At 38.4% G+C, this 16,141-nt stretch overlaps 1 protein-coding gene across 2 annotated transcripts in view; it reads right to left on the bottom strand.

Annotated features, from left to right (window-relative positions):
* nkain2 (sodium/potassium transporting ATPase interacting 2) overlaps positions 1-16,141 on the bottom strand; it is an 86,219-nt gene that overhangs the window by 27,948 nt on the left and 42,130 nt on the right. For both annotated transcript variants that reach the window (XM_086166665.1, XM_086166666.1), the window contains exons 2-3: positions 15,276-15,413; positions 13,369-13,449 (exon numbers count right to left, since the gene is read on the bottom strand). In XM_086166665.1, the coding sequence (XP_086022791.1) occupies positions 13,369-13,449; positions 15,276-15,413 (219 nt within the window). The remainder of the gene's footprint in view (positions 1-13,368; positions 13,450-15,275; positions 15,414-16,141) is intronic.

Raw genomic sequence — 16,141 nt, 5'->3', positions numbered from 1 at the left:
CCTCTCAAACACACACAAATATAAAAGTAATTATCAGTGGAAAGTTGAATTTGGCAAAAATGTCATTAAGACCTTGCATGCTGTTATGTGAATCCTTCACTATAGTCTCATTTTGTGACAGCAATAAATAAAAAGAGGAATCTGTCTCTGCTTGGCAAGCTGTTGGTTTGGCAAAGTAAGTTGCGCTATCCGCTTGTGGAGTTAAAAAACAAAATAAGCTCTAACTTTATTCAACAAAGCGGCGGCTTAATTAATTTACACAATGCTTTGGTGGGGACAGCACAGGGAGCATTTTATAAAGAGGCTCCGACATTATAAGCTTTTAATTAGAATTTTCTTTTAAAGAGTTGTTTGGTGTTGCTGGGGACTCCGTTCATATTTACTTGACAGATCAAACTCTGAGGACAAGCAGTTGCTCCACTTCCAAACAGAACGCTTACGTGAAAGTCACAGGCGATGATGGGCTCAGCGTAACACTGGGAATGGAGTGTTCTTCTAATTTCGAAACATCTCAATAACTAAAAGGAACACGAGTAGGAATGGGCTTTTGATAATTAGCGAACCCTCTCCGTCTTCTCTGTCTACTGTTAGTGCCACCGCCGTATTTGTTGTGCACGTTTTCACTGTTTGCATCATGAAAACAGAGCGAATGCAGAACACTTGAAAACTCAAATACATAAAGTAATGATAATAAATAAACAGTAGACACGTAGCCTCTGCTCCTGCACCGGTAATACCAAAAGATGTGTTAGACAAACACTAAAAGAGATTGTTTCTGGAATTAATCCAGGGAACGGTATATTGTCCAGGGAAACATCTATGCTACCGAATATTTGGGTTTGATCAGAGACATGTGTATGATCTCTTGTTTTGCAATGGTAATCATGCATGCAAAAATGATTTATTATTATTGTTATTTTGAGCCTCTGTAGGCGTGTGGAGGCTATCAGATGGGTGAATCGTGGCCAAATCTGCGCTGATTGATTCATCATTGGCATTTAGTCTCCTGGTTTATTTTTCTGCAACCTATGATGCTGTGCGCAGAGCCGTATCTTCTAAGTCTTCTTAGAATTTGAAGCAGAGTCTAAATTGATAAAAAGGTCATCTCTTACAGTGAAATGGATGCCTTTACTTTACAGACTAAAACCAAAGATTTTGTGTCGGTTTCAGCTGATAGATTTCTGCAGGTTGGGGTGGCTATAGTAATAAGTTTGGGTGTTTACCTGTTGGTTAATTAAAGCTGAGGATATTAAGCTAATCTAACCAGCTCAGCTGCTCGCCGAGCTTTCTATTTATTGGGATCGATCTCGTATAATGATCTGCGATAAAGCCCACAAGTGTATTTCCTAAAATGCTATTTAAAGTCTATTTCTTTTAGCCACATCAATATATAACAAATCTAACAACAAAGGGAGCCCGCAAATGAAAGAGCACACACTTTGTGGTCTTTAACTGTGCCTGAGGATGCTGGATTGGAGTTCAGCGGGGTTACTGGATCTGTAATATAGCTTGGAACTGCACAGTATTATCTCTTTCTTTTCATCCGGCAGTGAGCAACCACAACAAGGCACTATCACTAAAGATGGAACAAAGAATATCTATTGAAACACCAAAAAAAAAAAAACAAAAAAAAAAAAACAAACCCATTTTAATTCCAACACTTGCATGGAAAGGTTGTGCAATAGCATTTTTTTTTTCCAGTTGGGAAATCAGATTAGGAGAATAAACCCTAAATTGCTCCAGAAAGCAACACAATTAAATTGCAGCGATGTTCTAGCTTGATGTAATGCGTCTTTTTGTTCATCTGGCAGAATATATTTACCATTGCGGCATTTACACAACCAGGGTGATGAAACCATAAACCCCCCAAAACACGGAGACGTTTCTAACCATCGGTCTGGCTGTGAATAGATAATTTTGCAAAAATATCAGCCACTCAAACAATACTATTTCTCATTTGGGGAAGTGTGAGATTCTGATCGAATCTTCAGACAGTTGGTTGTGTTCTCTCCTTACCAGCTCTCTCTGGCGAGGCGAGCCCTGCCGCCACAAACACACACCCTCTCGCTCTTTCACACACGCACTATAATTTCAAGTGAGCTGGTTGAGGATCATGCACTCATACTCTTAGGTCTTTGTCTCTGACTATGGGCTAGTGCCGCTTCAATGAACCACATCTGTTTTTCTCTGACTTTCCTCTCTCCCTTGCTCCCTGTCTCCACCCATCCCTCTCTCCCTCTCTATCACCCTCTCCCCTTAATTTCCCATTTCTCTATTTTCCTTTGTCTCTGGCTCCTAAGGGATGTAGGGGAAAAGTCATTTCAGAATGGTTCTTCCTCTCACTGTCTGATTGTGAACAAGGGAGCAGTTATGCCCTTTAAATGGATGGATAGATTGATGGCTGGATGTATGTGGTACCGGGTTTTCCCTGTTTGCAACAGCATCTGCTTTATGCACATAAAGGTTCACGGCAATGCAACTTGTGACGCAAACCGAATTTTATATTCAGGAGATACGGGGCACTAAAATACAATACAAGCTCCAGCAGTCATGCATCGAGAGAGTCAACCAGTAAAAAAAAAAAAAAATAGTTTGACATCCTGACAAACAACACAGGTGGACAGAAAGACTAGCAGATCATCAAGCTTAAAGGGCAGAAAGCAGAGAGAGAACAATATTAGCTTTATTCTCGCTAAAGTCAATTTTTCACTCTATTTAACCCAAACTCTATCTCTGTCCAAGGCTCTGTCCCCTTCTCTCTCTGCCCTCCCTCTGTGTAAGTGTGTCTGTTATATTACACCAATATCATCAGTCACGCTGCATCTCCCTACATTGTTTTGTTGTGATTTCCCAGGGGTGTTAGATGAGACCTTAACCCATAACGCCTAAAGCACCTCTCGCCTATCAAATTGGTAGGGGGTGAAAATCCTGGGTCTGTGTGTGTGTGTGTCCAAATGTGCAGGGGGTGGATGGTATAACGGCATCCAAGTAGAAATAAAATCCATACCCTGACCTTGACCTTAACCACACCAGACTTATTAAAATCTCTGGGCAAACGCCTAAAAACAATTTTAACCTGCAATCTTCCAGATTGGTGGCCAATTATAGATTTTCTACCCCCCACCCCCCGAGTGGGATTCACAATCTTATGAAGGAGAAGCATTGCTAATACAAGTTTTCTGCAAATTAATTGGTTTATAGAAAACCCACTGGCCACACCTCAAGGAATATATCGCAATTCTCATTAATGAGGATTTCCATTTTACTTTTATCCATTGAAAAAAAAAAGGTATTTTACACATGAATAAAGCAGCAGAAGGTTTAAGCTGCTTTTATAATAAAAGATCAAAAGATTAAGTATAATGAAAAAGACAAAATTATCACCTGGTTCCGCTTTGTGAAAATGCATGGCCACTTGACTTTTGGGGTTTATTTTCATCACTCATTCTGATACTATTTCCATTTTGCAGTGAAAAGAAACTACAGGCACCAACTGGCCAGAACTAAAGGCTGGTATGACGAGGTTTAAAATTATCTGCTGAGCAGCTAAAAAGCCTGTTGAAGTGGATAACAGTGCAAAGGAAAGAACATTTAATTTACTCCAAAGCCTCTTCTCACAAAAGAAAATGAAATTGTACATTGCAGATTTTCTTTTTGGTTGTTTTATTGTTGTTTTTTTTTCACATATCTCTTATTAAATTTTCCTACAAAATCACTCGTTCATCCATTAAAGTGACTGACCGTATACGTGCTCTCCTTTCGAGATATCCTCCTCCTTCACTGGAGAATCCCAGAAAGGATCTCCCCCTCCCAAAAAAAAAAAAAAATCAGGGCTTGCAAACAACTTGGAGGCCAGTGATGATGCTACGTTAAATACAATTTTGTATCATTTCGTTATCTCTCCCAATGCCAAGAGAAGAGTTTTGGAGCGCTGTTTGAAAGAAGACAGATGGAATTTATAGAAGAGATGTCAAAGGGTTCAAGGAATTAGTTGGTGGCAATGAGTCTCCAGAATTGGGGCAGGAAATGGCAAGTCCACCCGGGTGTCATGGATTATGGCTGATAGTGGGATCAATAAAACATTATTTCACTCCAGTCAGTTAGTTTTTGACTGGGGGAAATTGGATGCGTGGTTAAAAGGCATGGTAAACATCTCAAAAATCAAGATGTGATGAATAGCGAAAAAAAAAAAAAAAAAAATACAACTAAAATAAAAATCAAGGAATCAGTTGGACTGCAAGTATTTACGGCAGCGCAAGGGGAAAAAAAAAAAAACTTGCCTCAATCAATCATTTTTAACAAGGAAAAAGTAACCTTTCATTAGCACAGGAAGCTGCGCCACCCGGGTGATCAGAGCGAATTATCGGCAATAGCGGCTCACAGCTCAAATGATAAAATCCACTTGTAAAATTGTCCCAGTAGAGGCATGTTGATGGAAACAAGTCATTTCTGGCGGCCATGATATCAATAAAGGTTTAATTGACCAAATAGTTGGTTCGTACTTGTATAAGAAGAATCAGGGTGGAAGTTTTAGCAAGAATGTCTATGAATATACCGTATGTTTGGGACCCTCACATTTATTGTCTGAAGCGGTAGTACTTAATGAATACTAAGAGGAGCAAAATTAAAAGACTATTAGAATATCGCCAGTAATCTGTTTTTTTTCTCAACTTTCTTTAATAATAAATTGACGGTTTTCAGCTTGATTTACCGTCATATTTCTCCAGCCATATTCTGGACAGTTAATTACCGACTAAAATGCATTAACAACGACCTATATTGATGTTGATGTAAAATAAAAGAGGGATTTTTCTTTTTTTTTGCCTACCCATCATCTTTTTCTTCTCTTCCCCCTCTGAAGCCTCATTCCTTAACACAACATGTTTTATAGTTCACATCATATCCTCGCTTATTTGAGCCTCACAATCTCCCCATACACCTTCTTCACACTCGCTTTTTCAGCCCTCTTCAGTCCCTCCCTCTTCTTGTCTATCCATTTTTCCGTGTGTCATTTTACTTACTTCCCCTGCGGTCACTCTGTCACCGCGCTCATTGTGTGTTTGCAGACTAAAATTAGAGAGACAAGCAGATATGGGAATCAAAAATGGGACTGATTTGAGTCTGTGTGTGTCTGTATGGGTGTCCCTAGTGCTTGACTGATAAATGGATGACACATTCTCCAACCACTGGCAGAGCAAACAGATGCCTAGCCCCCCCACCGGAACACACACACACACACATTCACACATACCATATGCAAAGTGGATGCGGGATGGCCCTCCCACACAACACCAACCCCACAGTAGATGACTGACAGCTGAGTGTTGTGTGTGTTGTGCCACTGTATGTGTATGTCATCTGGCGCCCAGAAGGTGGCTGCATCTTTTATGACATAGTGGACTGTTGACAGTTAGCTGTCTCAGTAAGTGTGTGTAATGTATGTGTGTGTGCGTGTGTGAGACAGAGATAGCAAGTGTGAATGTGTTTGGGTTTTTGCAACATGTTGACAGTTCTCTCTCCACAGGCTCCTCTCCAAATCCGTTAGGGGATGCACATCAGAAATCTTTTTAAAGATTAATTTTATAGCATTGCTGCTATATTAGATAGTGCAGTAGGGAGTGACAGGAGGAGCGGCAATGTGACGGACTGATACGGTATGAATCTCAAGCTTAAACTTAAATTTCTGCCAAGAACGGATGTGCCTCTTATCTTGCGTCTGGGGATCTACAGTGGTCTCCTGGAAGTCCGATGTACACATACAAGATAGAATCCTCTATCAAACAAATCAGTTGCAAATGCAAAAATGTGTTAACAACACAGAGGAAGATTAATAACTTCCTTTTATTATACATGACAAATTATAGTTCGGGGATTTTCCTCTGAAGTGTGCTATATATGCTGGTGGATTTAAAATACTACAGAGATGGAAAATCATTCGCTCGTGCACAGGATGCCATTACTGGGCTCAGCCTTAGATAGATATTTAGTGTTTTGCTGAATAATTACAGTGTAGTGTTCCTTCAAGAAATATGCATTCAATATGAAATGTGTTCGGCGCATGGATAAAATAAAATTGATGAATTTTGATGACAGTAAACCTCTGAGTACATTTTGACAGCAGATCTGATCTCGACTCGGTGAGGTTAGGAAATGATTTCACTATACATGAGAATAAGTGTGAAGAGTCGAAGGGACATAGCTTATCTTGTTGATCCAATACTTTCACCTTTGGGATGATTGGACATTTGTCATTTAATTCAGGTTAAAGTTCATGACAGAAGTCTAATAGTATCAAAACACATGTTTTAATGGAAAGCGTCTGTTAAAAACCGGGTATTCTCAGTCGTTTCCGGCATGTTACCTCATATCAGATACACACTATGGTTTCTAGAAATCCATTGTGTATAAAGTCACATGCAGGTGAACACTAAATCCCAACGGTGCCTTGGGAACAAAGTTATTTCTCAAATGTCACAATCAAAACATTTCCACCCAAATGTGTGCTGACTCATCTCTGAAATACAATGTGTCATTCTACTCGTGATGTCTGAAGAACCGAGAGGCAGTGCATTTCGAATCAGCACATAGTAAATTAGTCAGCCCACAGAAAGTGCATGCTGCGTCTTGGCAGTTTCCAAAGATGGTGATAAACTGATGGCAAAATTAGAGCATGCCACCAACCTGTAACCATAATTTATGTGACCTCCGCTGAATGGAATAATTTATTCCCGGGCATGATGGAATTATGGAAGCACTAACCAACATTTTAATCAATCTAGAGTTTAGCCATCAGGGGAAAACATATACATGCTGATAAGATGTCACACAGCAGTAAGGCAAGGAAGTAATTACTAATGCAGCAACTTCATTAAGTTGTGGATTTCTGAGACAGGACCCACTGGATATGTGATTTCAAGGCCTTCTGGCTATTCAATGCATTCTGGGCGCTTCCCTGATTTCTTTGAAAAGAACAGATTCTGCATCGCAGGCTTGCTCATTTTTATAAAGACGATCTTGGGAAAATTCATGCAATGAATAGCCATCTGGCACGTAGTGACAGATCTGCAAATGGACTAAAACTACGAATGTCACAAAGGAATGGCTGCTGCAACAACTTATAGTTTCTACAAAAAAAAAAAACCAACATTTTATGAATCATGCTATCAAAAGAGAGAAATTTTACAGATCTGTTGGTTCCAGTTTGCTCTCCCATGAATAATCTTGACATACACACAGAAAAGAAGTAGTTGAAATGACAAAGCATGGGACAAAAAAAAAAAATAATGTGAAATAGAGTAAGAGGGCTGTCTAAAATATTACTCTCAAAATATATCTTCTGCAGTTGTCACACATACAAATGAATATACCTGTGTCTCCATGCAAATCTCCTCCCATGTCTTCCACAAAAGTTCCTTTTCCCTAAACCTCCCCATAAATGCATAATTATGAAGAATGCAACTTGCCATACTGTGCTGCAGCAGCCGACCTGAATGCACATTTAGCAATGCGGCCTGATAATAGACACGCCATGCTATGGTTTTCGGCACACATTGTGACAAAATGAGCTTATATGTTAGTACAACCTTCCTTTCAGGGTGATAGATTCTCATGCAAGTCATGGTGGCATTGAATCTCAATGATTCATGTGTCTGACTTCACGAGTTATAAGTAAGCTGAAAAACACACAATGCACATCTGCTCTTTTCCACTCATCAATCCTACTTTTCACTGTCAATATCTCATTCACCTTTTGTTTGGCAAATCTAATAACTTGAGAGAACACCCTGCTCTGTAAACCATTAAATACTTGCAGCTCGCCCACTGATCATCAAATAGAAGTGTCCTACACGCTAAATTTGATGCATTGCAATCCTAATGTCACCATGCAAGAAACTGAATGAGTTTGCTCTCCATAGTTGCATTACTTTCCATCATTTAATGTGGCATTCAAACATATGTAAATGTGATTATATAAATGCAAAATATGAAAACTGGCTTTAAAGGATGCAGCGCATCTTTGACTCTCCGATCAGTGTTCCAATAAACCTATAAAGCTGCTGGCGCTTGGGATCCGTAATCTGGGTATCAGGTCATGGATAAAGAAGAATGTTGGCATTGCAAAATAACATCAATGCTATCAAAGCTACAGTACATTTCCAAGAGTCATTGATAGGCCGCTATGAATTACAGAGAGGCTGATTCTCTGCCTCTCACATACACAGAAAGATGTCAAATCTCTATAATGAAGAAAAATGGGATCTGTCGCACCCACTTTTGTCAAGTGACCCCAAAGTAATGGCGAGAGTGTATAAAGTAATTTATTAAATCGGCACACGCTAACATCCCATACGTGAGGCTCTGCTCTTTGAATTGCGGTTGACTATGAAAAGGAATGCTGTCTATACAGTGCCGCGCTTCGCCAAGTCTTGACTCTAGAAATATTGAAGAGGAGTGAATAAAAAGGAAATGAAAAGGTGTGAGACAGATTCATATGGTACTGTGCAAAACAACTCGAATAAGACTTGATTATAGGGAGAGCAGAGGGAGAGGAGGGACGAATTACATGAGGAGAGGGAGAATCGGGGTAGCAGAGTCAGAGAGCCTCATGGTGGGAGAAGAAGCTCGAGCAACCAATGGAGGAGATGTGGAGATGTTTGTTTAAACCACCAACTAAACACAAAGCACACCAACATTTATTCCTAACCAGCTGGTAGGATAATCCATGGATTCATTGCAGCTCACTTTACTGTCAATCTTTCATTTCTGTCCAAAGCATACATTTATTGTATTTTTTCCCAACAGTCCAAATCTTAATCCTTACACCATATTTTAGATTTCTTGTCATGATTTGAACTTTTATATACAACTTTTATGTTAGTAATGTTGATTTCAAATTTTGGTTATCTCATGTCACATTTAGTCATTTAATATTTATTGCTTTCAGTCTATGTTTCTTGAGAGAGCTCGTGTTTTTTCCATGCAATTTTAATTACAACGTGTCTCTATCAGGAACTTTTCTTTCTGATATTCACAGTTACCATGGCGACTCAACTGATTTTGCAAAATAATCTTTGAAATGACACAGATAACACTGAAGTCATTTGACTTTTGCAAACACCTACAAACAACCAGCGTTAAGGCTATTCTCTATAACACTCACGACAAATACAAAACGGATTCATATGGAAAGAGGGTATATGTCACTAGATAAATCGAAATTCGGAGAGGCCAGGCAGAGCCGGTTTGGACATGCACAGAGGAAGGGATCGTGACTCTCTGAGTAGGAGGATTCAGAGGTTGGAACCGCAAGGCAAGACGCCTAGAGGAGCAAAGAGGAGATTTACGGATGGAGTGAAAGACCACATGAAGTTAGTAAGTGTGAGAGAGGAGGATGCAGGGGAGGCGGTTGGATGGAGGTGACTGATTTGCTGTGGCGACCCCTGAAGTGAACAGCCAAAAGGAACTGAAGATCACATTTCACTTTATTAACCTAAATGATAAGCTCTTTTTTTTTAAATAATGCAAGCACTTAATAAGGAACTTAAAGAAACGCTAATCAGCTTTATGACATAGATATGTCTATTTGAAATTTCTGCAATTCCACTTCACATTTGTAAGAACGCAGGACCTTTTTATGATCCAATTTCATGTTAGTCTTTTAAATTTTCAATCATGCATTTTGCTAATTCATATTTCAGATGATTTTAGTCAATTTGAAATTTGTCATTTCAGATCAACTGCAAGCTCATGAAGTTACTCAAAACTGATGTTGTATAATGGTAGACTCTTTCTATATTTCCAAGTGTTGCCTCATTGCAATGTTGCAAAAAAAAAGTAATGATTTATAACCCTACTTCTCAATACTTTATATCAATGAAATTTTTCACTCACAATTTAAAAGCACCACATAAGCAAGAACCCTCGTATTACTTTGCTGGCTTTATGCTTTATACAAAGCAGTCATCTATTGGAATACTTATGTGCTCTGAACCTGAAATTCTTTGAAAAATAGCCGTAAATTCACAAGTGCAGAGGTGCTGGTGGACCAAACGCAGTAAACTTTAAACAGGAATATCCAATACACTTAGATACATGCAAGATTCATTGAATCGAAAAAAGAAACGCCAGGGTTTCATTCACTACTAAGGAAAAACAGTTCTCACAATGGGACAAGCTTCAGTTTGAATATCAATGCAATCACCAGCACAATCAGTGTTATGTTACTGCCTCCACTGTAAATCGTAGTCCAGTAATGCTCAGCGTGAGAGCCCCGGCAATAGCAAACATAATAAACTACAAAAAAAAGATACAGGGGGATGATTTATAGTTCCCATGTCAAAATGCAATGGAAGTAAATCCAGCAAAAATGAAGTACCACAAAATGAAGTACCACAGATACAGATAGATGTGTGTGGATGCACATACATACCTACATATATGTGAGTGTGTGTGTAAACGCATATGTATGTATATGTATATGTATGTATATAAACATATGTGTATATATGTGCACATGTGTGTATATATATGGTATCTTATCCCTATTAAATGGATAGCACATCGAAATGATTATTTCTGAAAATTAAGTATCATGCGCAAATGTGTATCAAAAATGTCAATTTTCACATATCCTCTTGAGGTCAAAGTTTAATTCGAAATAATGAAATGTAGGAGTCCTTGTTCCATAAGAGAAAAAATGTAATAGAGATCAACCTGAAAAGCACTGATCACAGACAGGGAAATATTTCGCCAATTTTTTTTTCATGAACAGCAACGTGTCAGTCAAAGTGACCATCTTATTTGAGACATGCTGGGAATTACTTTGGGGGTAACTTTTTGTGTATCCATGGCAACAAAAGCAAGGCTCAGAAAATGTTATCAAGGGAATAAATAAGGAGTGCATTTTCACTAGATCCTTTTCAGTTTAACATAAACCCCACTAATGCATGTAAATAAAAATATGTGTCTTAATCAGTACCATCACGGCTTGACTTTTGGTAACAACCTGTGTAACCATGTGAACGAAAATCAGCCACAGAAAAATTTTAATAGCAACAAAGCTGCAATTGTTTCAAGAACCCATAGGAACAGAAGTCACCACATAACATACTAAAAATTCAGATTGTGATCAAACCAGTGTGTTTAAAGGAGCCTAATCACAGATTATTTAAAATATCCGGTGTCCACGCCAACACGTCATGTAACAAGCATCTTAAAAATTTCTTTGGAATTCTTCAGTTTGAGATGTGGCCTGATGTAATAATAGCTGCCAGGTCGGAAAACAACTCTCCAACGGAATGTGATGGATTTGCACCTCATACAACAGCTGGTGATTCCGGGCAGGAGGGGAAGTGGTTGTGGCTTCCAGTAACTAGGTCAAGGTTGATTTACCCTTGAGCAAGCTATGCATGAACACACAGACAAAGAAACTCTCGCACACACTCACACACACACTCACAAAGCTGTACAGCATCTGGTTAAATCGTGCCTTCCCCTAACTGGTCAGTTGTTAATAGAAAAAGGCTTTACTAATTAATACGCCACTTCAGCCTCATTAGAAAACAGATGTGTTGTTTCTTGTGTAGAGGAAAATAGAATGCTTATATTAGCGGAGCATAAATGAGACATTGGTTTCATAAAACCAATGTGATCATATTACTTAACCTTTGCTTTGCCGTGATGTTATTTCCTACTGTCTGTGTACTGTCTTTCTGAAATGCTCTTCATCGGATTAGAAAACTTGATTTACAATATTGAAGTTGTTGCACCGCTTAAATCAAGCCAGGGGAAAAGTGAGCCATGCAAATATTGTTAAAATCAGAAATCAATTAATAAGCAATTTTCAAAGCGAAGACAATTTTGAAAAACTGTTGACAAAGGGTCATACTTCTGCCACAAGGTGAAGTGCAACATTTGTGAGATTTAAGCAGAGAAGGTGGGGTGTCTGTGGGTTGGAAGCGCAAAAAACAAGGAACAGATTACCAGAGGGAGCAGAAAAAGTAGCTGAAGAATATACCAATTATGCATATATTAAAGATAAAACATACCAGTGCTGCAACTAATACGACCCATGAAAACTCGAAATGCAAACGAGATGGGGATAATGAGGGATTACGAGTGGGGATAAATCTGCCATTTTGAGCGATTCATTACATCAATAGCAGACGTGTCAAATAGATCAAGTAATTTAATGCGAATTGTGATGGTAACACTCCAATTTTTTTCCAACACCAAACAACAGAGCGTAATCAGCCTTAATCAGCACTTTCATCAGCCGATTTCTTCTGTTTACGGACGTGCTGATTGGCCTTAATTAATTGCCCAAGTCATGATTTAGATCAACACATTTCACTGGCTCAGCAACAGCGATATTTCGAACAGTGAGTCCGGAAAGCCTCTAAAATTCATTCGTTAGAGCCAAATAACCTGACAACCTCCGCTGCCATATGAGAGGAAGAAAATTGACTGGTTGCGCTAACGACTTGTTTTCACTCACTGGCAAGATTAGGATAAAAGGAATAGCATTTTTTTTAAAATGCTGAAAAATCTTTACTCCTCCAAAGTGTTTTGCATCGGTGTTTGAAAAGGGAACCACTTACGGGTTTTGGCACCCGCTGGTTTCGATGGCATTCAGGTTTGTTTTGTGACTGCACAGGATAGCTGATTTTTTTTTTTTTCCGAAATTTGCATCCAGTATCAGAGCTTGTATACCAATATGTATAAAATATGCCTATTGTTGTGGTAATATTTGCAGCTACGCAGCGGGTATGCAGGTGGCACATTCAGCACTTGTGTCACACTCAGGGGGTGGTGATGGGTCTGATTCATTACCTGTCACGAAAACACCAGTGGTAGAGCTTGGCTCGGACTAGGTTTTGGATCCGCCTCACCAGTGAGTCCAAAATGAAAACCACAGAGAAGGTCTGGTGGAGAACAGTCTTGCTAAAAACCGTATGATTTCCGATCAAACGAACCAAAGGTTGTTGAATGTGTTGGCCAAATGAATTGAGGTGTCAGTGCCTGAGAGGATCAGGAAGTTGGTGGGGAATTATCCATCAACTCACTCCCAAGATAGGGACAGGTAAATTTCACCCAGGTTACAGTCACATTCAGAGGAGAGGCACAACAATCCACGCTGGCTGAGGGCTGTAGACAGGCGTGGATATTGCCTGCCTGGTTTAGTTGAGCGGTGTAACATTTGTACCACAAGACCGTGTAAATGCCACCTTAGAGATGCGGAATTCAAACATTCTGTATGCCATGCTGCAAAAACGTGGTCTTGATATTTCTGGCATTACTTGGGTCATTGCTCTGGAGACAGAAAAAAAATCAGAAATAATCAAGGGGTAGAAAGAAAAAAATCCTTACTCTGGATAGATCTCCAACCTCCAGGTAAAAACAAATGATGAAAACATTCCAGGTCATCCAAATAACCAGCCAGGCAGCATACTGTGGAGACAGGCAGACATGGAGGCATGTGAGGTCTTTTCCTTTTTTTTTCTTTTTTGATGAATTTTAGAATCGGGTTTTGGGTTTTTGTGTTGTTCTTTTGTATTTTTTAAGACAAAACAAAAAAATCACTTGCATTGGGGGCAAATTCGATGGGAAGCAAGGACAAGAGGAATGTAACTTTTGAGAATTGGAAGGCATGGAAGGAATACTAACAATTGCATAACACTGTCTAATTTTTCAAAATTCAACTTTTAACCAACGCAAAGTGGTGAAAGTTAAATATTGATAACAGGAACAGAGGAAATGTCACTGTTTAGAAATGCAGAAAGAGAACGAAAATAATTCCAAAAAAAAGACAGAAGGTGGATTATAAATAATGAAAGTGGTTCAGTGTATGAATAACTATAAACACAGAAATAATAAACATTAGCCACTCTAGGCTGGAGGGCAGAACATGTTTCAAGTGTGAGGAAACAGGAAACTCGGAAAAAGTACTTGTAATCGAAACTAAATTGTTGTAATATTTCACTGGTTATTCTAATACTTTCCTTTACAACTTTAGATGAATGCTTGTTGATTTTGCAGGCGTAGCTAGCTATTTAATAAACGTCATAAATCCGTACTTGGCCTATGAAGATCTCCTTAATCGTGAACTTGAATCAACAGCGGACCAACAGTGATTAAACTGTATCCTTTGTGGAGTAAAAAAAGCAAAATGACTCAATTACTTATTACACAAAAACTCCAAATCAAAAAATTTCATCAATATATATATATATATATATATATCAATATTGATGCAAATTCTGCAAATTTATATATATATATTTATATATATATATATATATATATATGTGTGTGTGTGTGTATGTGTATATATATATATATATATATATATATATATATATATATATATATATATATATATATTTATATATATATATATAAATTCATGTCATGAATTATTTTCTTAATTGATGGCTGGAATGCAAAACCTCCTATCTGCAAATTTTTCGATTTTGGGTTTTTGCATTGAATGGTGAGAGATGGGATGGCTCCACATTTTCAGTCTATCTGCAGCACAATTTCGCCCTTTCTTTTGACATAAATGTCACATGACAAAACTCCTATGTGCACAATGAAGCAGAAAAAATGAGGAAAAAAACACTTATCTGCATTGTAGGTGGTAAAAATACATGCTATGTATTTTTAAATTATAACATAGAAATATAGTCTGTGAACAATAGAACATTCTTGAATATCTTTAACAAAGACCATACTATAATCAAATGAAACGTTTTTTTTCATTTCCTGACAAAAGTGTTTTTTTCAGATAGGAGGTTTTGCATTCCAGCCATCGATATATATGAATATATGTATGTATGCCACTCATTGTCATTGCAACGACAATGAGTGTCTCATACAAATTATTTTCTCTACACAACATAATTGTTATGGTGATGTTTGGATCAGGATATCTTATATCTTAATTTGGACTTTCAAATTCTATCACTGTCCAGTACAATGGAGCTATACACCCGCTTGCATTCAGACCTAATTTTTGCATGTGCAGAGGCAAGTAGACTAATGAGATGCTGTTTTTAGATCTGAGGCAATTGAAATATATAACAGTTCGTTCACGTGTGTATGTGCACAGATATTCATAATGTTGCGGGCACATTAATTTGCTGATACAGTGAAGTTATGCAGAGCAACAGCCATTTCAGGGACCAAGGGTGAAAACACACCTTTGCAAGGTTAAAGAAAGGTAAGGGTAGGCTTTAGGGCCAATAAGGATGTATGCGTGTGTTGAATCAACCCACCCCGGTGACATATCGTGGTCTGAACTGAATCGTTCCGAAGAGGCCGAGGATGACCACGATAATGTGGAGGAAATTGGTCAAGATGGGAGCCCACTGGTAGCCCAGAAAATCAATGATCTGGCGCTCCAAAACACTGACCTGAGGGGAGAAGGAGGGAAGAACATTAGTAGATTGAAGCAACAAATCTTTACAGTTTGTGTGGAAGGGTTCAGCAAACGGGACCTCTTCGGAATACATAACATAACAATCCTAATAACACAATGGAAACATAGACTGAAGTTCAGTGGTGGCTGATTTATCTGAAGTATTGTTTCTTCCTGACTGGCTGCAAACTAGAAAAATATCTTCATATCACATTTGTCTAACAGATGTTTCTCCATCACTGGACTGCGGAAACTGTATTTGTTCTGGAATGGCACATTGAGGAACATTAATAAAACCCAAAGCCAGAGTTTTTTTTTTTCACTTTAAATCCGCAAACTGTTCTTTAGTACAACAGAACTTCGAGTGAATTCAGAGAGTTGGCTGATACGGGCCACAATCATTTCATTTAACACAGAAAAAGACCATGTTCAAAGAGGTGAACAGGATGTCCTCTGCCGTTTTGCATATTGGAAACTGTGAATACCAAATTATACCCTCTATTAGGTGACTTAAAGCTTCTAAATCTGAATACAACAGGCTGGAGTTCTTTAATCCACATATTAGGAATGCAGATTAAAAAAATCATAGCATCACTAATGTGATACTTAAATACATCTATTATATACCCAATTCTATTCAAAAGATTTTTTTTGTCCCCAACAGTCTGGTAAAGTGGGCAGGGATAGGAGATTGCATTATATTCGAGTTATTTTCCATTTCAA

This window comes from Fistularia commersonii, chromosome 20, assembly GCF_037954325.1.
Source record: "Fistularia commersonii isolate RoL2024-O1a breed Wild chromosome 20, RoL_Fcom_v1.0, whole genome shotgun sequence".
Classification (NCBI taxonomy): domain Eukaryota; kingdom Metazoa; phylum Chordata; class Actinopteri; order Syngnathiformes; family Fistulariidae; genus Fistularia; species Fistularia commersonii.
This window is presented reverse-complemented; position numbering and strand designations above follow the sequence as displayed.